Below are 25,761 nucleotides of genomic sequence, written 5' to 3'. Positions count from 1 at the left end.
GCTAGTCTTGCAATTCTGAGTTGCAGGGAGGTGTCTGTATCTGATTAGGGTTCGCAGCCAGACGATTTTTTCCAAACTTTGCCAGAAGACTTATCTTTTTCTTTTTAAAAACACAAATGGTTGAGATGGTAGTGATGCCTTTCTTTTACACAATAGGGTAGTGGTTATAAGATCCAGCTAAGAAGTGGAGAGACTTGGCTTCCATCACCCTCCTCAACCTGAACACTGGTGTGGGGAGGCAGACTGTTTCTCTAAACTTGAATAACTCTTTAGCACAAGGCTCTTGTGCTGACTTTTGAGCAGAAATCAGAACCAGGATCTCCCCTCTTCTAAGTAGGTGCCCCAATCATCTAGCCACAGAATCAAGCTCTCTCTTGCTCCCTCTCTTTGACATCATGAATTCTGATAATTTTTTTTCTGTGCTGGCACAGCATCAAAAGGTGAAGCGGAGGGAGCCTCCCACCCAGACTAGCCTATAGCCTGGTAGTCAGGTCCCAAGATGAAATGAACCATCTTTACTCAGGCTGGGAACAGGGCATGCTGAAACATTTCACATTAGGGTGTGTAGTTTATGTGGGACTGTATCTCCATATTAAAGCTTCACTCTTAGGAAACTGACTATATCTGACTGTCAACAACACACAAATTCTTATCTGAACAAAGGCTTTAATGCTCCAGCTTTACGAGAATTTTTAAAAGCAGCACTGTAAATGTATTGCACACATCTTTTCAGTTGTGACAAGGTAATACAAGATTAATTTACCTGGGAGCAGAAATAATTTTAAACGCAGGGGTTAGTACACGCTTCTTCATTGAATGCATGACCTATCAACATGAACACATCTGGGGCTAAAGGGAACAATGAAAATCCTTCTCAGACAGTCTTCCATGGTCATTAGGTATTGTTTCACAAGGCTGTAACCCCAGCAGATTAAAAAATAAAATTAAAAAAAAGTGTTAATTGACAGGCAAATGGGGAAGAGGAAAGAGAAATCTAACTGGCATTAGCTGTAATAGCAGCGTTCTATTATTAGTATCTTTGGTGCTGTCCTTTCCTCATAGTTATTGCTTGTTTAATAAAAGTCAAGGAATGCAGCAGTGTTGACAGAGTTCTTCTAAAATACCCATGCTCAGTATGGAAAGAGAGATAAGCTAAGAACTGGCACATTTTGTCTGAGGCAAACATGGCTGAAACATTATCTCATGAGGCAACAGTTTAAATAAATAGGAGCTGGTATGCTAAATCCTAGTGATGCTGGCTGATGAATACTGCTTGAGGTTTAAGGTGTGGCAACTGTTCTTTACAGACTCATTGGCACACACACACTGAGCCTTATTACCTCTCATTTACTTAGGCTGGCACACCTTATTTTTTTTTTATTTTTTTTTTATCTTATTTTTTTGTTGTTGTATTATTTTTAAAGAAAGAAGAACTGAATCATAAGAAGACAAGATGGGAGATGTCAAGTCTGAGACACAGATGTTTGAAGTTTATGAAAAAAGAAACCAAAGAGTCATAATCAGATCATTGTATCTCTGCAGCACATACTGAATGAAAAACTCAATGGAAGAAATAAAAAGTTTGAATCTGAGAAGGGAAAGAATGATCAAACCATAAATATATATATATATTTGTACATTTCTCTTTAAACCCAGCACAAATGGAGAGCTAAACTTTTTTTATATCCCTCATCCCTTTATAAGTATTTTGGTATGTTAACACAGTATGTTACGTGTTATGGTACAAACTTACTTTCTAGGTTTACCTGCTTCTGATTTTTCTCTAAGATGTTTGCTATCTTATCCATCCTGGACATCTCAGCTGAAGAACCCCTCCCAGTCTCCTCATATACGAGTAACAATCCATACACAAAGAATGAGTCAGAAAAATGCATTTAAAATTCTTGGGCAGAATTAACAGCTGATAATTCACTGAGTGTCAAGTAAGCGCCCAGAGAAAATTGCTGAGATTCTTTGACATCTGTAGGTAATGAACAATTATTAACAAGTCAGGCTTTTATGTAGAAGTCATTAAAAAAAAATCACTTTTGAGCAGAAAAGGAGAAAGAAAAATCACATTCCAAATTAGTGTGAAACTAAAGACCATTTGATGTGCTTTCAGAGTGTAAATGAGAGGAAAAGCATTAGAAACCCTCAACAGAAGAGTCAGCAGCCCAGGAGGTCCAACTACCTGCTGTGCCATTCCCTGTTATCACAGAAGGACACCTCGACCAGCAGGTCTCCGCTGTACTGCATAAGGTTCATATTAGTCTTTCTAGATGCAGATTTCCATTTCTGAACAATGTTCAACAGAGCCAGTTCCATGCACTATCTTTCCTCTTTTTCTGTAGTTTTGGTCAGAAATATATGCAAGCTCTTAGTTCCAAAATAAAAAGTGAGATATATCTACAGAAAATTTCTCACCAGCTCTAATTATAGTAAAGATATATATGAAGAGACTAAGAAAAAAAACAGAGTTTTTTTTCCTTCAAGTATACTGGAATACGTGTTGTCAATGTAACTGCTAAAGCAACATTTTAAGGCTGTATTTGTAAAGCAATTGTGGAATTATTTGCAAGGTTCAGAAGTAGTGTGAGAAATAAACCATGATCGGTGTTTTTGCTATTCCAGATTTTGACAATTTTTCCAAAACAGAATGCAGATTTATTTCTATCATACTACTAACTAATCAAAGAATGACTATATATATATATATATATAATATATATTTTTACATATACTAGCCAATATGCTTTTCCAGAGCAAACATGAGGTTGAAAAATTTCACTGTAAAATCCACAAAAACAAGACAAGGGAAAGATTAAAGTATTAGTGAAAGTGAAAGAAAAAAAACACTGGACAGTCAGGTATAACCTACTTTTCAAGCAGCTAAGACAGCAGTAAAATGGCTGAAGTAGACCCTGGAAACAAAAAAAAAGAAACCCTTTCATTGCTGTTCCTTAAGGCAGAGTTGAGCAAGATTCAGAGAAGAGACTTCCTAAGCCTTAAGCAAAGGAAGACCAAAGGAAGTCAAGGCAAAAGTGATGAGGTATGAAAAAATTACTGCAGAACTGAAAATTCCAGAGATAGAAATAGTAAAAGGAGCAGCTGGCCTTTACTGATGAATTACAGACTTCTTTATTTAATTTATTTGCAGTATATCTAGTAATATATTTTTAAAGCTAATCCAGTCCAACCCCCTTCCACCAACAGGGTTGTCATTCACAAGATCAGGCTGCTGAAAGGTCCATCCAACCTGACCTTGAATGTTCCCAATGACAGGGCATCCAAAATTTCTCTGGGCAGCCTGTTGCTGTGTCTCACCACCGTGATAGAATATAATTTCCTCCTTATATTCTCTACCTTCTTTCAATTTAAATGTGACCAGCTGGTCATGCTTCTTTTCGTGCAGCCCAGGATACAATTTGCTCTCTGGGCTGAAAGTGCACACTACCCACTCAGAGCTAATTTTTCATCTACTACTCTTCCCCAAATCCTTCTCTGGAGAGTTGCTATCAATCGCTGGCTCTGTACTTATATTGTGGATTGCCATGACCCAGGCACAGCAGCTAGGACTTTACCTTGTAGAGCCTGACCAGGTCCCTCTGGATGCCATCCCTTCCCTCTAGTGTATCAACTGCACCGCTCAGCCTCATGTCATCCACAAAGTTGTGGAGGGTGTGCTCAATTCCACTACGTCATTACTGAAGATATTGAACAGTAGGTTTCCCAGTACAGACCCCTGAGGGACACCACTCATCACTGATTGTCTAGACATTGAGACCTTGACTGCAACTCTCTGGATGCAGCCATCCAGCCAACGTTGCATCCATCTAATTGTCCATCCATCAAATCCATATCTCTCAAATTTAGGGGCAATAAAGTTGTGGTGACCAGTATAAAAGACCTTACAGAAGTCTCTGTAGCAAACATTGGTTGTTTTTCCTTCACCCACTGATGTGGTCACTCTATCACAGAAGTCAGTTGGGCATGATTTGCCCCAGTGAAGCCATCCTGGCTGTCTCTAATCTCTTCTATTTCTTACACAATCTCTGACGTAAATTCCAGGAGGACTGCTTCCATGATCTTAACAGATAGTGAGGTGAGGCCAACTGGTCCGTGGTTCCCAGGGTCCTCCTTACAAAGCTTTTTTTTAAATGGGTGTGATATTGTCTTTTCCCCAGCACTGAAGACTTCTTCCTGAGTGCTGTGACTTTTTAAATATGATGGAGAGTGGCTGAGGAACTCTCTCTTCCATTCTCGTCAGGACCCTGGGATGCCTCATGCCTGATGGACTTTTGTGTGTTCAGGTTCCTCAGGTGGTCTCAAACCTGACCTCCTCTTGTGATGGAAGGACCTCATTCCCCCATTTCCACCCCTGAGGTTCAGGAAATTGAGAGATGTGGGAAGAGGGATTGCTGAGTACCACAGTGTTCTCCATGGTTCACACCACTTCTCTCATCTGCTCTATCAGAGGGGGTGCAGTCTCTTTAGACTTCATTTTCTGGCTAATATACCTGTTGAAGCCTTTATTATTCTTCATATTCCTTGACAAATACAGCTCCAACTGTGCTTTAAGCTTTCCTGATCTTATCCCTACAAACAGAGTTATGATACCTCTCAGTTATATGAAAATAATGAAAAATATATTCATATAAATGAAAAAGCAATTAAACTTTGTATTTGCTGCAGTGCATAAAGTTCACATTCATTAAAGGTCATACAACATTACCTTTCAGTTTCTTAGTTACTCCTTTTCATTTTTGAAATTGCATTTGGGAGGGGAGGGGGACTGAAGTGTTCCTAGGCTGTCACAGATATAAGGTGTATGTGGTCAGTTGACCGCACAGCCACTTGCCCACTCCATCTGCCCCAGCAGGATGGGGGAGAGAACTGGGAGAGCAAAAGTGAGAAAATTCATCCATCAAGTATCAGAATGAATCGAAAGAAAAGAGAAAACAGGAAAGAAATGGGAAGAAAACAAACAAACAAACAAAAACAACAGCACAGTGCCACCACATTGGAACCACTCTCTTATTTGAGCTAGTCAAACATATATAAGAAATCCATAGTCTTTTATACAGTCACAGGCTGAACTCTGCTCTGTGAAAACACCTTCAGATAAGAACATCAAATAAAGTAAACAAACTTTTTTTCTATCTCCCTGAATATTAAATTGACAGCTAGCTAGACTTGCTAGAAATGGTATTCAATAGTTCAGAACTGCTGAATTGTTGAGGCAGGCATATTTCACAAGTTTATGGTCTTTTTGGGTGGTAAACAGCTTTGCATGGTAAGGACATCAGACCTAACACTTCAGAGTGTCCAAAGGAGGGCTATGAAGATGATAAAGGGTCTGGAGGACAACGTGTGAGGAGCGGCTGAGGTCCCTTGGTTTGCTCAGCCCCGAGCAGAGCAGGCTGAGGGGAGGCCTCATGGCGGCCTGCAGCTCCCTCACGAGGGGAGCGGAGGGGCAGGCGCTGAGCTCTGCTCTCTGGGGACAGCGACAGGACCCAAGGGGACGGCATGGAGCTGGGACAGGGGAGGGTCAGGCTGGTGTTAGGGAAAGGTTCTGCACCCAGAGGTGGTCGGGCACTAGGACAGGCTGCCCGGGGATGGCACTTAGCCTGATGGAGTTCAACAAGTGTTTGGACAATGCTCAGACACATGGTCTGATTTTGGGTGGTCCTGCGTGAACCCAGGAGTTGGACTCAGTGATCCTTGTGGGTCCCTTCCAACTCAGGATAGTCTATGATTGTATATTATTTAGGAGGTGACCTGAATCATATCTGGTTAATCAAAGAACTATCACTTCTCTCTTATCACTTCTCTTAAAAACTTTAACTCCCTCCAGTTTTCCCATGAAAAAATCTGTCAGCAGGAAAAAATTTCTGGAAGGAGAAATCATTGAAATGTGGACTGAAATTCAGGGAGTCAGATGACTGATCCTGTCTTCAAGGTGCTACCTCTTCTTAATTTCAAATTTCCCACTCTGATAAGTTTTCAGTTCTCCTCAAAGTACCAAACTCCTATTTTACAGATACAGACTGCATCTGCACAGTCAGTACAGACTAAATCTCAGTTTAAACTACATGCAATCCTAATGTTCCCTCATCACAGTTCATTAGGTATTCAAAACATGACTGGTCTGTGCACACTGCATTCATCTGCACAATTACAGCAGACTAATGGGACAATTCAAAGGAGTATTCCTGTTTACTATGAAAAGGTTTGGTGTCCTGCTGTGATGTTTCATGGGAAAGGAGGAGACTAGCTCACGTTCACCACTATAGAGAATCCATTTGTAATGCAGTTTGTAAAAAGGACTTCCACACTAAGAAAGAGCAAGGAGGGTACGGTGCCCATGGCAGCCATGATCTGAAGAGTTAACAAGGACTGCTGGTTGGACAAATAGGACATAATGGAGGCAATGAGTTTAACTAAATCAAAGAAACTTATGTTGAGATTAGTGTGGAGAGTAACATGAGTTGCAGGAAGGTGGCAGGAGAAAGGCTTTTATGAAAGGACAGCAGAATATCAAATTAAAGCAAGCACCCAGTACTCAAACACAGCTAAGGGCTAGCTGAGAAGTGGTCATGGATAGTAATGATCAATAAATGGGTGAAGTGGGCTTAGGAAGAGAGACTGCTGAAGACACAAGGAAGGAAAAAAATGAAGCAAATATTGAATTTCAGTATAGCAAGGGTGGAAGAAGAAACGGATGGAATGGAGGGAAGGAAATTATGAGCTTGAGCATGATATGAGTCATAGTTAAGCAACAACTGATCAAGATTTAAGAAAGAAGACAAATGTGGAAAATTTCAGTAGATACTGTGTAAGGAAACCTACTGATCTTTCTGCTTGTGAATCAATTTTATTTTAACTTGTCAAAGAAAAGTAAAGGCAATATTCTGGCCTCTGCACTTTAAATTACTCTAGTAATCCAGAGGAAAATGGTGCAGACCACACAAACCTGCAAGGCCTACAAGAGCCTAAGTATTAGACTCTTGTAGACTCTATGCTTAAGAGATTAAGCGTACCACATATAATCAGCACCTTAAGAGAAGCAGCACATTTCTTCAATGCAATTCCATCTTGGAACACATTTGAAACACTTTGAAAACAGTGAGCATTGTGTAATTATAAAGGAAACAGTCTCCTAAACAGGTGAGATTTCACAGCAAAATTGAAGAAAAAACAAGAAGGCATTAGAATGGCATAAGCAGAAGGCTCCCACACGTGTTAATTCTGTTACAAATGATATAGTAAAAAATATGTATTTAAATATGTATGCTTTCTGCAATCTGTCATTTTGTGTAGCTTCTTTTAACTGTAACTTGCACCAATGTCTGTTTTCAGCTTAATCTTTTACTCTGTTTCTGCTAGTTTAGTCTGGCTTATCTGACTGAGCTATTTATTCTCTGTATTTTGCTCTTTCCCTATATCTATATCCGTTATATATATAAATATATATATATGTTTATATCTATGGTTTTATACATAGAGAGAGAGGTCAGGTTTTGGTCTGATCAGTTTTAAACATAGTTTTAATATATGGAGAGTCTTATGCATTTTTTTTCACTCACATGATGATCCCTGAGGAATGATACTAACTCAGTGAAGATCCTCAAGACATCCTTACTATGAGATCCAATGTCAACGACTGTACTCAGATTTTTCCAGTTCTGAAAGATTCCAGGATTATGCTCTTCTATCTTGGGATATTTACTCCTAAGCAACCCTGATGAAATAAATGAACCTCCACTCCACTTCCACTTTCTGTAGGTGACAAAAATGGGCTAATACCCCCTCTCTTTGGAAACAGAGAACTTCAGTCAGATGAAAATTATTCCATACTAGTCATAATTCAGAAAATACATTGAAGAAGGGCATTTTTTTTCATGTTTTGGACAAAAAGAAATCAATAGCATCGTCCTTACCAACCTGTTGTTATAATCAGAATAATTACCATCTACAAAGAAAATACAACACCTAAGAGGGCTAGACATGAAAGACTTTCTCAAGTATGAGGATATTAAAATTCCAGTTGTCCAACACAAAGGGATAAAAAGCAGTGACACCAGAGCTGAACTCTTTATTTTCTATTAACTACAAAGTGTCAAAAATGCACTTCCAACTATGCAACACAGCAGTACCTGGTTGCCTGGTTTCTCACATTGCTATTCTGTCTTCTTCTGCCACTGGTCAACTGTGAAACTCAGTACTGTTTAATGTCAAGTTTAATATCAAGTACCCTCATCAAGACAGGAAATTGTCTCTTGCTATTGAGACCCTTAGGAAAAATAAACACCACCTTATCATCATGTAATGATTTCAAAGAGGACAATGGAAACTGAAGATGCTTAAATTGTTTCCAGTTTCTTATATCACCTGAAAACTATATAACCTCTGCTTTCACTAAGAGCCTGGAAGCCCATATTCACTGTCCAAATAAGTTTCCCAGTTCATAGGGACAGTGGGAAACATAACCCTGGATGGATGGAAAAATACAAGATTACAAAACCCCCCACAGTAATCCTTTAATGAAGGTTTTAAACTAACACAGACCCATTAAATAATGTCACATTTAATGAGTACTTAAATAATATCATTAATAATGGAGTAATTGGACCTCTTTACAAAAAGAAAATCTCTTTTACACTGTCATCATTTCCGGCAATACAAGTTACTGAACAGTGTCTTATTCTTAGTTGTTATTATTTTTTAAACATAAATAAGCTAGAAATAATGAGTTAGAGAACTTTTCCGGTAACTGCTGCCCAAGCATTTAATTTTTGTTCTTAAAGAAAGAAACAAAAACAAAACCCGCCATTACTGCCCATGTGTGCTTATATCAGGTAGGGATATAAAATTACTATTGTGCTTGTGTTGTCTTGGAATCATCTGCAACTTGGCCAACTTACTCAAGCAAGATTGTATTGTACAGAATTTCACAGCAACTCTCACTCCAAAGGCACAATCTAAAATGTTTTGTTTTTTTTTTTTGTTTTTTTTTTTTTTTTGCCATTTATTTATTTACTTTCTGATATGTCCTAGACTGTATACTGTTCCACATAGTTTCTTATGAATTAATAAAATTTATTTCAGTGTTCACCATCTGAATTGTTAAACAAAGTCATAGTTTAGATACAAAACTATTATGATACTTACAAATAGGATCATAAATACTTTTAAATCACTTTCAGTTACTTAGTTAACCACCTAAGCAAAAACACTGATGGGGTTCCACTTACTATACCTGTCAACATACAGATTTCTTTTTATAAAATTTTAGAAGCTACCTTATTTTTCTCAGCCCTGTTCTGCGCATATATTAAATATACATGTATATATCCGTTATTATTAGAAAACTTTGTGACTGGTTATAGAAATGATGTGTATGCTTTAATAACACTCCCAAAAACGTTAAGGTTTTGCTTTGTTTCATACTAGCAGAACAAAGACACTACTAAAGAGAAGTGAAGAAACTCAGAAAGGCTAAATTGAACATGGTGAATGTAATCTCCCTATACACAAGAGAGAGTGACCGAATTCACCACAGAACAATTCAAGACAGCAGTCTAATTCAGCTGCTCTGATGCTAAGAAAGACTCTCACCACATGAAGGGAACATTAGGCTCACTCAAGGTTAATTTTTGTGTATAGCCTTTACTTTACATTACTTGGAGCAGTCACTGAAAAGTTAAAACTTTTAAAACTCATGCAGTTCTCTCCCTAACAAACATAGCTAGAAAACACAGTGCAGAAAGTCTATGCAAACACAGATTACTGTATAATTTTGTTAGTCCAATATTTTGAGTATATACATGTACATTTTTTCAGTGATGTTTATTCTGTGCCTAATTATGGGAAAATTGATTTTGTTCTCAATTCATATTTTGTTAATTAATGACCATGCTAATTGTTCCATGGTTGTTGCTTATAATAAAGATTTGCAAAAGAAAATGTTGGTTTTGGTCCCCGTGAGTAACTATTGACCCAGAATCTGACCAGAAAGGTGGGCTGTACAGCAGTAAGTAGCAGGTATAATTTGGCAGTTATGTATAATCTGAAGTAAGGTGTAAATAAAACATGACCAACTGATGGGGGGATGGATTGCTCCCTTTTCTCTAGTTTCTCACAAAACTGTTTGGAGTTTACTTCCCCTTTAGCTCAGGAGACTGGCCACTTACAACAGAAGCTTCAGTTCTCCCATATTCATTTGTATTTCTCAAAAGTCTCATCTGCTGTTATTCTTGTTCCTATTAATAACTTCAACACAATGTGTAAAGCACAATTGTTTCTTTTCATTTGTTTGCTTTTAGAAGCTTTTTTTTTTTTTTTTTTGGGGGGGGGGGGGGAGGGGAGGTTAATAAAATGAGTATTTTTCCTGTACCGTGGTGCACTATTTTTCATTTGTTTTCTACCAGCAAGAAAGAAAATACTTTGACCATAATAAGCTTACAAAAGTCTGAGATAGTTAACCATCAGATGTATCTAAATTCACACTTCCAAGTGTAATTGCTACATGCAGCATTTTGAAAAACAGATTGTGGTAGGAATTACTTAGACTATTTAGTATTTAGACTACTGTTAAATTATTATCCAATTTAATGGGAAGCTTTGGATTTATAATTCAGCACAATCTGAATTATATCAAGAAAAAACTACAACTCCCATACTGATTTTCAAGTGAGTCTTATATCCACCCAGAAACATTAAAAATATTGAGAATACTCGCTTCTAAGTATACACATATATGATCAAATTGAAATATAAACTACACAGTTCTTTGTGCATATTCTCTCACGTTCACTGAGAACTTTGAGAATTTCACTACATGATTGCTAGGTGTCTCCCCCACCAATCCTTATTATTCCATGATTCTGTTCTGGCATGGACCATACAAGAATTAACTATACATACATACTAACATACATACTAACATTAATGACCACTGAATTTCTACCATAATACTCAGCAGCTGTCTTTGGGTCAAACTCTCTCTTTGTTCATAGCTCTCCTTCAATCACTTCAGATGTTACCTTCAGATGTACTATTAGACTGAAGAAACGTATGATAGAAGGAGCTTTTATGGACAGATTTCTCTTTGGAACAAATACCATCAAAAATACAGAAAGACAAAGTGATCCACTGGCAAGACACAATATGGAATCAGGTTGACATGCAAAACCAACAATAACTGAAATTACTGACAATCCTATTATTCTCTGGGGGGAAAGCTACTCATTCCCAAAGCGGATTAAGAATCATGAAGGGCTACAATGATGGCTTCTATCAACATAAGAAAATCTGCTAAAGCAAAAGCAAAACAAACCAAACCTCAGCACCTTGAGGAAAGTGCAGTCAACTGTGAAAACAGAGGACATAAAAATAATTCAAATAATAAAGTAGATAAGAGATTTTTTTCTTATATTTAACTGAATTCCAGACTTGCTAAAATTGAAACGAAAACAGAATGGCATGTTAAAAGTGGACTTACTCCTCATCCTATTCCATACCTTTGATTCCATGCCTCTTATAGTTAGGAGGAATATTTTAGCAGCTAAAATAAAAATAGGGACAACTGCAAGTAATACATTCTCCCAGCATTACCCTGATAATAAGGGTGTTAAACAATGAAACATCAACAACAAAATTCTTCATGGAATTTAGCATAAATTCTACACAGTTGAAAGCTGTCTAATATGATCTGGAACAAGCTGTATTATCAACACTAATGGATAAGCTTTTTCATGTATCTTGGACATTTTTAGAATATTTATAGTCCAAAATGGTTATAAAGGGCCAATATGCTAATCATCTAGAACAGAAAACATTTACATGGGCCCAATCCAAGTTTATCATCCCCTGCAGAATGAAATAGACTTTGGACAAAATCCATTTGCTTTTTACTGATCTGTTTAGTAGGACTGTAAATTTATTGCTCCCCTTAGTAAACACATCTTCTGTTTGATCATTCTCAAAATATTTTGTTGACCAAACATTTCAGGACAGGGAAAACCCTTAGGCTACTACTGTAACAATGCAGTCAGTCCAGGGTAAATATTATTTAACACTGTCTGACCTAGCAAACCAGAGTCATATTAAGCTTGGAACTGATTTTTTTTTGAATATGAAAATAATAAGCATATCTCCAATTGCACTACATAAAGAATATTATTATTGGATTTAAATTTTACATTGTTTTTAGCAATATGATAATTTCAAAAGGACATTTAAGGAAATTTAAAATTTAAGGAAATTTAAAAATGAACAAACAAAAATAAATCCAAACAGAACTTAAATACAGAATTAGTTTGAGAAACCTTAATATCTGAATATGATGATATTATACGATATGATGGTATTATATGATATTATGATGACGTTAAGATGGTATCTTAACAATAGCATCTGATATTGTAGAAACTGCTATTATTCTGCTGTGTCGCAACGAACAAGTAGGGGACAATTTTATAATTGCACTGACCATAAAATATCAGTTGGACTGAGGTGAAAAACAAACTATAATGAAAATATTTGTCTTCACGCTTCCCCTGATGTGCATGGATATCTTTGTATGACAGGGGAAAAAAATGGGCGGGGGGGAGGACCACTTACAGTCTGAGATGACTAATATGTGTTCCTGATTGTATCAGTGATACTTGACTTTTCTGAACAGTACGGTCTGTCACAGGAAGCTACAATGCAAAGCTTTGCAAATCCTAGTTGAAAAAACATTGGCCATATTAAAAATTATGTTCAACAGTGGGACTTAGCAAAGCATTTATTCTTGGGTGTGTACTACAATCAGCCCATCTATCTCATTCTGTCTTAAGAAAAAACACTCTACTTGTGAGTAAATGACAGCTCATAATGCACTAGATTATTTAAAGCAAATTAGTTTGTAATTGCCAAGTAAGAGACCATTTTTAACCTCATGAATTTGTTTATTTTAATGAAAATTAATATACCAATGCTCAGAGGAAAGTCTTGAAAAGCTGCAAGAAACATTAGAAAGCAGAATGTTGAGTCTGAGTTGAGAATATCCCAGCTCCTTTTCCTTTGTACTAAAAGTATTGAATACAAAATTACAGGAACTCTACCCCTTTCTTTTACTCTCCAGAACTGCAATTGTATTTAAAAATCATGCTTTTCTTTTCCGTAGTTTGGTGTTTCCTCAGCTGTCTGATGTGCCAAATTGTCTAAGTAACAGACCTACCTAGGATTATTTAGTATATAAGATGGTTCAGTGCATGTTAGGACAGCATCACTAAAACATCTTATGGTTGTTTTAGGACTACACTGTGAAGGAGTAAGAAATAAGCTAAGTGAAGCTACCACCCCTGCTTTGACATCACTGATGGCAAGTGATGACCTCCAAAGTAGGAGTCATCTGATGGATGGATAGTTGCATGGATAGAAAATTGCCCTTCTACTACTTCTACTTGGCTGCTACTATTAGCTGGTGTTATATTTGTTTAATCATAGACACACACACCTTTTCCTGGTAATATCTGTAATAGCTTTTTATCCATATACATATATATTGTTGCCTTATTAATCATAATATTCTTGTGAATGGATTTAAGCTGATTTGTAATAAATAGAAATCTTCAGTAACAAACACTGTGTCCTTGTGTGTCACAGAATATAATCCTTTGAACTCACTGTTGTGACTTATGTGTACCTGCTGCCGTGTATGGATTGTGACAATACTGCTTAGTACACTGCAAGTATCACAGGCAGTGTAGCACTTCACAGACTAATGAAGCTACAGGTAACCAACTGTATACAACTAGGGATTAATTAAGATGGCAATGCGCTGTTGAAAAATAAAAGCTCACAATAATTTGTATTTGCTTGTAAACAAATGTTTCTAGTTTTGTAATATGATGTCACTTAGTTAGTTCATTTCAAACAAGGGACAGCTACGTTATGCTTAGCTAAATGTTAGCAGGATCCTGCAGAAAATCTAAACATTTTGGAGGTAATGATGCATCAATAATTTCAGAAGTCACAAAAATTAAACATTTCTTTATTCCTTTGATAAGCAGACTATCTACTGAGATCTGACATTTATCAGGCTCACTACGAACACAAGTGCACCTCAGTATTTCCAAAGAAATAGTTGCTGAAAGTGCTCTGTCCTGCAGCAGAACTTTGTAAGGACACTTCCTGTTGTGAAAGCTGGAGGAAAGAATAGAATCCCTTAAAAACAGCTTGAAAAAACTGAAGTATTAGCAAATGTTGTGAAATTTACTACAGCTCTCTGCATGTGGATGAGTTACACATACTCAGCAGAATGTTAGAAACTCTGGCAACTGTGAACAGTCACCTTCAGAAAGGTCTGTTATTTATTATTTTACTATGCATTCTTTCTAGGCCTCTAAACTAGGGTGAACTTGGTAAAAGATTATTGTAAACTTGAAGGAAAAATTTCCAGGAAACAATAAGGCAGAGCTTCTGGGGTTTTGTGGGAAATCCCAAATATCTTCTGCTCCCAAGCTCACCAGCAGCAGGCTCAGTCCACTGCTGTCACTGGATTTAAAGGAGTTTTCATTTGCGTTTGTGATAAAATACACATTTTCCCTTCAGTTTCTAAACAAAAAATTAACACAGCCTTACATTTGCTTCCTATGTCAGGAACAATCTGTTAGTACAATTAAGATCAAATTCACCTTTGATTGTATTATTTTAGTAGTGCTGAGCATACTAGCACAGAACAAAGAAGTCTTACAATCTTAGTGCTGGAAGTGTCAAAACTAAATTGATTTAAAACTCTAATAAATAAACAGAATCAAGAACACAATACAGAGGAAAAATTTCACACAGACAAAGATGAACTTTATCACTGAAGAATTTTATAACAAAGAAGGTGACTGAAGAGCTAATGCTAATCACACAGTGAACACCATTCCACCCAACTTGCTTATTTGCTTCTACTCCACCCCTTTTCCAGTGAAACCCCATTTACAGAAGGCTTTAATAAGCCAGTCTAAAGTTAACAAAGTACATTTTAACAACAGGTATTTGCTATCAAATGTAATACTGAAAGACTGTGTTGTTCTAAGACAAACCTGGGAAGCTCAGACTTATAATTAACCCCATAATTAACCCTATCATGTTTGGTCTCAGCTAAACATCGGTAATGAGGTTCAAAGTATTAATGCCGTGTATTACTCTGCATAAAACAGAAGACATGTTACATGTTTATGAAGAACGCAAAGGTTCATAAAGATTAATATATGAACATCACTTTTACCTTTCCCAGGTCAAGAGTAGGGCCGTGTGTACCACAATGTATTAATGACTTGGCAGCTGCTAGGATGAGGGTTTAGAAACACATTAACAACCACCCATCTACCCAAAACTCTGCTCCAAGGCAAGAGACTGCAAGGATCAGCACCAATTACAGAGCATGATTAAATGTGAGGATGGATTTTGTTACAGAGCTTAGACCTTTATCTCCTGTGGAGACCTTTTGAAAATGTTAATATAATTGCCTCTAATTGAAACACACTAGAGTATCTGGATAACATATTATACTTGAGCACAACTTGGAACATTTAAAAAATACTCCAGAAGTAACAAGTAGCAGCAGTGGTGAGCTGTTTTTTAAGGATGATTTTACCTAGAAGCAGCTGTACCTACACTTTTCAGCTAAATATTTCTCTATCTGCCCAGAAGTTATTTTGTGCTGAGTCACACACTCCTATGAAAGTGGTGGTGGGAAGGTAAATTATTTGTGTATGTGAGATTTAGAGGACTGATGCATCTTGCATTTGTAAGCATAAACACACTCACATTGTGTGACTTCTTGATCTCTCCCCAGTTTTGTTCTGATTGTGGGAACACATTTTTTAAATAGGACAATTGCCATCTGCCAAGGTTTCAGTTTTTGTCTTTGAAACATTCTAAGCCTCAGAAAGATTTCCTAAATTATATTCAAAGTTGATTTTCCTGGATTTTAACCTCAGGAACATGGAAGACAACTGCTCTGAAGAGTGGTACATGTAAAGAGATCCCATTGACCTCATCTGACATCGTGAACACACGCCATTTGCCACCTGCCTTGATATTGTAGTGAAAGAGCATATCATCAACCACCACATTTTTAAAGCCCTTTTTCATGATTGAACATGGCCAGTTTCTTCTTTTCTGCATACAAACATACACTTCGTATGCTCCTGGCTTCTTCATCCATCTAATACACAGCCTAAACTCCTTACTACTTATTTCACTAATTATTCACCATGATTCCAAGCATTATGCATTTCTCAGTCACTCTTCAGAGTCTACTCAGATCTACAGTTGTATTAGTGGCTTTATTTCAATTAATATTTAGTTTAACACAAAATACCAACTTAGGCCACATGGCAGTAAAAAAATCATAGGTAAAGCGAACAGTCTCTCATCTTTATGTTATGACCTGTCTGTACAATTCGTACAAATCCACATAACGATATTTTCAACTGGTGATCTTTCTTATTGCATTTTCTACACAATAGGAAAAAACATTCCACATGAATAACTATTACCTGCCGATAAAACCATCAAAAATTCTACTGTTGTATTTAATCACAGTTAAGTGTACTCATTGGTAAACTGGTATTTATGAAAATCTTACTTAGTTTTTATATGCAACCTAGACCCCGGTACACTTTCAACTGTACTTGCTATATGAATCTGGCACAGCCGGATGCTGGTTTCACTTAAAACAATAACAAGTCCTTTTAAAGACTAAATTGGATTAATTAATCTATCATGTATGGAACATTAGCTGCATGGAAGATGCAAAGAAGCAGGTCATAATAAAATTAACAAAAATAGAAACAAAAAGACTCTTTAAAAATACATGCATACACATTGAAATAAGCAAACAAATGAAGTGATAGCGGTGGAGAAAAAGTAGAAGCCGGTTAGCTTCTAGTTATTGGTTAGTATAATTTTAATTTGCTGTAAAGCAAAATCATTGAGGAATTATTGCTCAAGAAAGCCAATGGTTTTCGCTCTCAAAAGATGAGTTGTTTAGATGAAGAAAGTTTTGCAGACTTCAAATTGACACTGCACAGGATTTGCTAGGGTCAGAATTTTATGGGTAACTGTAACTTCTAAGGGAGGATATTCTCTTCAACAGGACAGGTCTGTGAAAAGCTTTTAGCAGGGAAATGAGCAATGGGAGATTTGCTAATTAGGAAGAGTAATAGTTATCCACAGTTTCATTATAGCAGAGTGGCACATGAGTTTACAGAACAAAGGGAGAGGAAGAAAGAACACAGAAAATGCCAATAAGAATTGAAAACGACACTGAAAAGCATGAAACAGAGAGAGGCAGCAGTATAATCTTCTTCAAGGTAAGATACAGAGAAAAGGGATGAATAGGCAACTTGGGAATGTTGCTGTCTATTCCACTCTGTGTGTGGTCCCCAACTGTTTGTGATGTTGGGAAAAAGTAGGGTATAATGAAAAAAGAGCTGGAAGGCATTAGCTGATAGAAATCTCATACTCTTATACTTTAAAGTGATAAACAGAACATTTGACTGTTTGCAATGAGGACAGGAGGTGTGAGATAATATAGCAGAATTCTAACATATGTTATAGTATTGCTCATATATCTGAGTTTTGGCAAACAGTAGGAGATAACTTATAAGAAGATACTAACAGCCTGTGCATTAACACTGTATTGTGACTCAACACCAGAACAGTGAATGAGGGTGGTAAAATAACATTATCTCTATGAGCAGCAGACGTACAAATACACAGGTACTACCATAAAGATAAGTTATCAGTGACAGACCAAAACCATGTGTTGACTGATGAAAAAATATGACACAAAATTTAAACTGTATTAGTATCTATGACTTATTTCTTACAGGCTCCACATCATTGGCCGTGACTCCAAAAGCATTTTTTGCCTTCTTTCCTTACAACGATGACATGAAGCTATTTCAGCTACTTTTACATTTCAACGCTCTCTAGACTGAGACCTTAAAGACCCCTCTTATAGCACCTGCATTGCCACTTACTTTTGCCTGTCCTTTAGCTTTAAATATCTGCAGATGGTTTCATGTTTATACCAAGCATCTCAGCACCACAGCTATTTCACATCTGGTGTGAATCGCAGACTCCCTAACAAGGAACTCCAGAGGTGAAATTACTCATTCTGCTTAAAGAAAGGGAAAGATGCAGCAATAAGGTTTCTGTGGGAACCAGTTCCCACACATTTAGGTGATCAGAGTAAAGAACAACTCACTGTTTTACAGCAACAGCCCTTCCTCAGGGTTATATAGGTATTCTGACAATCACGAGCTCCAGTGCTTGAGGTAAGTATTTCTTGGCCCTCAGTTTCTAAAGGACCCCATATACACCTTATCTACCATCTGAAGACACTGTATATATGCAAATTTTAAAATGTGTGCATATATATATACATATACATTCAAAACAGTTTAGAAAGTCATTGACATCTTGAGATAAATGATCATTTCTTCTACTACAGATCCCTGATTAGCTTTGACTATTTGATTCTAATTGGATATTAAGGACTCACAACTAGCAACAGAGATGGGCCTTCAAAGCCTTCCTGATCATAAAATCATATTGCTATGCAATAAAAGTATTCAGTTTAGGTTAATCTACTATGAAATTCTCTTTTACACAAACTAATCCCCAAATAGTTCTAGGTTGAAACTGCTTTTGAAAGGAGCTCTACGAACTTAAAATTCTGCTCTGATTTGGTGGGAATGACTGAAATCAGTTAAATAAATAATTAACAAGTTCAGTAAAAAAAACTACTAATTTAACCACTGGGAAGAAAGCTTTAGGTGCTAATTCTCAGATGGAACAAAGAATATAAGTGGATTCATTCAGCTTTAGCCCAGCCTCTGTGGAAGTAATGTAAGAAGGATGTTGAAAATATTTACTTATTCATTCCTGGGAGGACAAATGACTACCAGAAAGGCTGTCTTTTTTTGTTAGTAAATCTGACATCAAAAGGTTTAGCAGTAAAATCTGCCCAACCTACAGAAATTTCACTTATCCTAGGATGAATGGAATATTCCTCATTGTTTTAACAGAAGTTGTGCAGGGGCAGAGAGACTGCATAATGTCCTCAAGAAATCCAGCCATCTTGAAATAACTGTCGTCTCACATATGGAGTTAATGGCTTAAGACTCATTTGAGTAAGGTTCTGATCAATGGCATCAAATAATAAAAATACAGAAAGAACACCCAGTTTTATTGAGTAAATTAACATATTTCTCTAACAGAAGTGGAAACTTTTTCCATTTTGTATTTTAAGTTACACTTGTAGAGTCCCTTCTCAGTAAGAAAGTTCTAGACAATAATGTCATTACTTTTATGATAAGGATAATAACAAATGAAGAATATTTTCTACTACTCATAAATCACCTTACTGTCATGTTGAAGATTAATGGGATAAAACATAATACCACGAAGCTGAATTTCTAGAGTGGGCAGCAATTCTGGGCCACTTTGTCTAGTCATGTTTACTCTGTGCTCTTACTAGCCTTGTGGACCAGCAGTACCACACTTAGCATTGTTTACTGTTGTCACAATACATCAAGGAAATCAGAGCAGGAATTTCAGCCCTCAAGGACAGGTAGGTTTTAGAAAGCAGATTTCCTTACTCTGGGTAACAGGGTTTTAGCTGTATAGTAACTGGTACAACTATGTGCTGTTTGCTATTCCACAAGAATTTCATATGGAAATGAACTCTGGACCAGGCTTGTTTAAGAACAGCCCTTTAATTAGTATTTCCCATTGGCTGTCTCTAAAAAGCACAGACTTACTGTAAAGGAGGACTGAACTACTGTAAAGACTTCTCTTTATCGTCAAGACAGAGGCAGGTACTTGACCATTTACTGGCATGAGCTGCTCCTGTGGTGGATGGTGAACAGGACCCTCTATCCCACGGTTTCTGGACAGTTCTGTTTAAAGTACCCTCATGCGGATATGTATGAAAATTTGTTTTGGGTTTTGATGTGCAAAAGGGAAACTGCGAATTCCCCTAGTTTGGAAGATAAGGGTAAAGGTTAACAACAATTTAGCATTAACAACATTTTACAGTTAAAAAAGAAGTTCGACTTTCATACAGTGGCAGAACATAGCTCCTCTACAGGACAGAATTTGCTACTTGAAGATCAAACCTCAAGTTCTTGGGGATAAACCCTTCTGCCTCCTGCTTTCATACACCATCCTGTTAGATGTTCTCTTCCTATACTCACTTCCAAGTTTACTTCATGAGTTTTACCCTCATAGACATTGCTTCTGCATAACCCCTTGCTTCCCTGATATCCTTCTCCTGTATCACCTCTCAGAGATTCCACCACATCCTTAACATTTATCTCAGTTCTAGCACAATTGTGTTTCCTATCTTCGTCTGAATCTGAATAGGTCCAAATGATAAAACAACAATTCCACCAAGTGTTAGTTCTCAAGGCTGCAATTTACTATTTTCAAATAAAGGTTAACAATTTTTTAAACTGGGATTTTTTTCACAATGTGTTCTTACAAACATATAACTGACACGTACAGCTGACCACTTCTGCTCAGGCTGAATAAAACTCTGCTTTCAGACAGCTAAACACAGTAACTCTCCTGCATCTAGCATTTTTGTTGAAGACAATGGTAGGAAGATTTTGGCTTGCCAGCTTGATAATTATACTAAATTATATTGCAGCATGAGGACTGGTTAGATTAGCAAATATATGCCTATTGTTTGACAAAAATAGGGCGACAAGTTTCTCCATATGTCTTTTTTTTTTTTTCTTTTTCCTATTTGACGATTAGACTTGAACTTTGCATTACTGGCCAGTACAGCAAGCCATTTGTTTGCCAATTACCGCTATAAGCAGATTGTGAGTGCTCAGATCTTCCAAACAAATGGGTACAGCCCATAAACAGAGCAGCTCAGCAGTGCACACTCAAAAAACAAAATTTATCACACATTCATGTCACTTGTAATGCTCAGTGCATTCCAGACATGGAGCATGTACTGTAAAATATACACATGTTAAAATTGCTGACAAGATGCATCAAGATGAGTAAGCATGCAGAAATCACTCAAAGTGTTTATTCATATATGTCTGCTTGGGAATTCCCAGATAAAAGCATGGGAGCCATAAAGAGTATTTCCTATTATGATTCTAATCTAGGTTCTTAGTTTTATGAAAATGAGAATTTTATTGATTAGTTTGAGGTGTTGTGAGTTATGTTCACATTATACTTTTTCAAATGCATACATCTTCACATAGATTTACTTCAAAACTGAAAATCTCAGCCCAGTAATTCCTTTCCTTGGGACTTTTATGGAATTGCTGCATGAAATTTTGTAATAAAATACACCATCTAAACAAACTAACAAAATACTCTGACTAATTAATGATTCAGGAAATAACATTCATTGTAGCAGTCGTGATTCTTTGTGTCAATATCATAATGGAAAGAAAGAGAAGTTTCAGAAAAATCTAGCCTTTTATGTCTTTTCAATGAGATTCATCAAGACTGGGTGTACTAAACGCACAAATGTCCTTCCTTGAAAGCCTTTCAAATGCTCAGTTAGCACTGGAAGCTCTAGACCCGTGGAGAAGAATGAAACGAAGGTCAGATTTTGTGAACATTTCCCCCCTCTGATGAGTAATGAATTACAGTGAGCAACCACAAAGCAGGCATAGTCCTGGAAGAGCAAATTTCTGAGCAATGTGCTGAAAAGGTTTGACTGCCATCTACAGATAGTAACAGTAAGTGCAGTGGTAGCAAACAAGAATATACAAGCCTCATAAACATCCAGGGTAAATATTGGAGGAAAGCTAATTATTCATATATGTATAGAATGCAACTATTTTGAAAATCTTCTGTTTTTCTGGTAAAAATGTAACTGCAAAGAAACAGCAGTTCCTTTCTTTCTGTAGAGTGTGTTGAGGCCTACTGGTTGCAAACTCAGCCTCTACTACCAGATGCACTAGATAGAAATAGATGTTTAGATGTAGAGCTTAGGGATATGGTTTAGTGGGGACTGCTAGCGTTAGGTCAGAGGTTGGACTCGATGATCTTGAGGTCTCTTCCAACCTAGAAATTCTGTGATTCTGTGTGATTCTGTGAAACGCAAAGTAGCACTATTTTACATATATTTAAGCTAGTAATTATTAAGTGCTGATTTTCACATAAGAAATTCTCAATCAAAATGTTTTAACACCTAACACCTATTTATTTTAGTTTCCACTTAGGTCAAGCTTTAAAAATGCCTTCCTCTTTGTTTGCTTCCATACATGTTTTGGAGATAATTTGACACATTATTTTCATGAAAACTACATTTTGATTAAATAGACTGTATAAGTGAAATATTTCCTATAGTTCAATCTGGTTTTTACTGTACATTCTTTGGCACATTTTTGCGTCATAGAGTGACATTCATGTTAGAGAGACACAGCTGTAGCACTATCCTGAGAACTGAGAAACAGGAGTTTAGCAGCTTGGTAAGATATAGAATGAAAAATGTATTACTAATTTCAATTAGTAATTAGTAATAGATTTCAGGGAAATCATGTGTCTGATTTTACTGAATGTATCTACATGAGAACACAGCACTAAACAAACAAACAAAAAAGATATTCCTTAGTTCCCAGACTGATTAGCATCTATGGACCAAAGTTACAATGAAGTCCCATGCAAATACAGGTGCCAGATTCAGACTATTTAGTGAATGCAGCTAAGTCACTCTAAGGATGATAAGGATATCTAATGAAATAGATAGACCAAAACTGAAAACCAAAGCAGGTTAATCAATTAATGCCTTCAAGTGCAACAAAAACAGCTTTAGAATGCTATTTAACATATATATATATATATATTTTTTTTTTTTTTTACTTTTTTTTTTCTTTTTTCTTCTGCATTCAACATGCAGTTTTTCACCTGGTGTATACCAAATTATGAAAACGACCTTTTGGTAACATGTTTAAAGGTACTTGTACAGGTAAGGCATTCATTTATTTTTATTTCTCTTTCCTTCTGATTGACACAGGCGTAGAGATGAATCATAAAATTTGTGGAAAAGGGAACTCTGAACTACAGGACAATCAGCCCAAATGTAGTCCCCAAGAAAGTCACGGACTAAATCCTCCTGGAAGCCGTATCAGGGGCAAGGACAAGAAGATGGCTGGGAACAGCCATCATAGATTTACAAAATCACACCTAACTAACACATTCGTCTCCTTTTAGAAGGAGACGAATGGTTCAGGCAAGTTCAACAAATGTTGTTTACCTTTGCTCCAGCAAGGCCTTTAACATGCTTTTGTTAGATGGATTATAAAGACAGTGGAAAACTGCCTGTACTGTGAGGTTCAAAGGGTTGTGATCAGCAGTATGAAGTCCAGCTGGAGCCTAGCCACTAGTGGCAATTCCCAGGAGTCTAGTATGGCTAATACTACTTATAGTATCCAGACAGATGATGGGACAGAGGGATACACTGGATGTTTAAGGTAAACCCAAAAATCAGGGTTGCAAATTATTTGCAAGGCTGCTATTTAAAACAACAGGTTGGAAAAAGGGGATGACAGAAACTTCACAATGATCAACAAAGGCAAATGTAAAGTCATATACCTGGTGACAGAATAACCCTCAGTAACAGCATAGGCTAGAGGCAAAATGCAGGGCAGCAGACCTGCAAAACAAGACCTGGTGTCCCCTGCAAATCCCCTGGTGTCACGCAAGGTGGGCGTGAATCAGCAGTATGCCTTGTGGCAAAGCAATCAAGTATTGCTGATTGATTTTTATTAGCAAAAGGTAAAGGGAAGTCATTCTTCCCTTCTATTCAGCACTTGTATGATGACCAGATCTGTATATATTTTGTCTATCCACTACAGCAAAAAAGACTGATACATGGCGCAAGTTCATTTGAGATCCACCAGACTACTGGGAGTCTATACCACATGATGTACAAAAAATCCTGAGGTTCTACAATCTTAAGAGTGTAGGAGTAGAAAATCTTATTGCTGTTGTCAATTACTTCATAGAAATGTCTAGAAATGAAGTAGCCAAGCTCTTCTTGCAGATGCACACTGGCAGCATAAAAGACAAGCTGCAACACCGTGGACACTAGTTCCAACAAATGGAGTTCTCACAAAGCAGTCAAACACCGAGCCAGGCTGCCCACAGAGCTGCTGGGGTCTACTCACTGAAGATGCTCAGAATTCTGCTGGACAGGGTCCAGAGCCACCTGTCCTGAAAATTAAAAACTGAGATGTCAAAATACTTTTATATCCTCAGGTGCAAGACATCTGCTTGTACCCAGTGATCTCTGTAAGTGCCGTTAGGACCTTTCCATCTCCTTCTGTTCTAAGTCCACTTGTCTGATGATCATTATCAATGTACTGCATTGTACAGCAAAGAACTATCTCATGGGGTAACATAAAAACAGTGTACAAAAGCTTGTCTGAGCAAGATGCCAGTTGATAAGCTTTTAAAGGTAACACAGAGAAGCTATGTTTATCTACAGAGTATTTCCCGGATATTGCACTGTCCTCTGCTAATCTGCCTACATTCTCTCAGCATCCATGCCTTAAGCATATCTCTAAATTTTTATTTACATCACATTTGCAGTATTAAAAATGTACATAAATTCTCTTTCCTAAGGAATCTTTCCATAAGGTAATTTTAAAATACTCGATACGTAGCTTTCCATTTCACTAGATATGCCAAAGCTGACAAAACTATGCTATTTTACAGGGCAGATGGACACGTTCTCCTTTTGCACGTTCCTTCAGTTTTCTGACAGTTGTAGTTAACTACTATTTGAACCAGTATGAGACAACTGGGAAGTTCTTTGACAATTTATGCTCTTTTATTATTATTTTTTTTCATAACTATACCTTACTACAAGCACTAGAGTGGAAAAGAGCTTCCATCATCTACTACTTAATGTAAATCAGTCCAACAGAATCTATGAGTACTGATATTAATCTTTCTAATACACAATTCTGTTAACAATGTAAGCTTAAGTATTAACCATAAGTATTATCTAAATATATTCAAAAAATGTGCAATTTCAATTGAATTCATAACATAGGATATTAAAATTGGATGAAATATAAGTACCGCATATTCAAATTCTATGAAAATATATACACCATGGAAAAGAAAAGAAGGTCTGTTTGCACATGGCCATGGAAATGAGGAAAGAAAAATAAAGGTGTACTTAATTTAGATATTGAGACTTTTTCTTACCTGAGTACCCAAACAAGCAACCATCATGTGAGTGAGAAGTTTAGCTGCAAACATTGCACACCTGGTGCAGAAAAGATGGGAGATTATAGCCAAAGCAAAACCTACACAGGAACAAGAAAAATTAAAATTTAAGGTTTAGACTAATAAGCTCTGCCAGATAAGGACAACAATGTTGGATCTCGTGAATGTACCGATAATTATAATATATATATTTATATTACTGAATATATATAAATATGAATATTTATATATATATATATAAATGAAACAAAACTTATGAGGAGACATTAACTTTGTTTCACACTGGCATCACTCATGAACATCTAGCATCTTTTAACATCTATTTAAGCTTTTCATAGGACTGGGGCTAAAATAATTGCATAATGTAAAAAAAAGTCACTTTTGCAAAGTTTTTGTTTGTTTTTAAGTTTCTGCATCATATGGATAATTGTCATAATAATCAATAGACAATTAATATAAGCATTCAGTGTTCATATTAATGTGATCAGAAAA

The 25,761-nt window shown here is 36.7% G+C and overlaps 1 protein-coding gene across 3 annotated transcripts in view; it reads right to left on the bottom strand.

Annotated features, from left to right (window-relative positions):
• ADGRV1 (adhesion G protein-coupled receptor V1) overlaps nt 1-25,761 on the bottom strand; it is a 287,686-nt gene that overhangs the window by 127,618 nt on the left and 134,307 nt on the right. For all 3 annotated transcript variants that reach the window (XR_014319280.1, XM_082782584.1, XM_082782585.1), the window contains exon 83: nt 25,249-25,349. Coding sequence is in view for 2 of the 3 variants with exons in the window: in XM_082782584.1 (XP_082638710.1) it covers nt 25,249-25,349 (101 nt within the window). In the remaining variant the exon portion in view is untranslated. The remainder of the gene's footprint in view (nt 1-25,248; nt 25,350-25,761) is intronic.

This window comes from Aythya marila (assembly GCF_965140915.1).
Source record: "Aythya marila genome assembly, chromosome: Z".
NCBI lineage: Eukaryota > Metazoa > Chordata > Aves > Anseriformes > Anatidae > Aythya > Aythya marila.
Note: the sequence above shows the minus strand (reverse complement) of the source record. Positions and strands in the feature narration are given on the sequence as shown.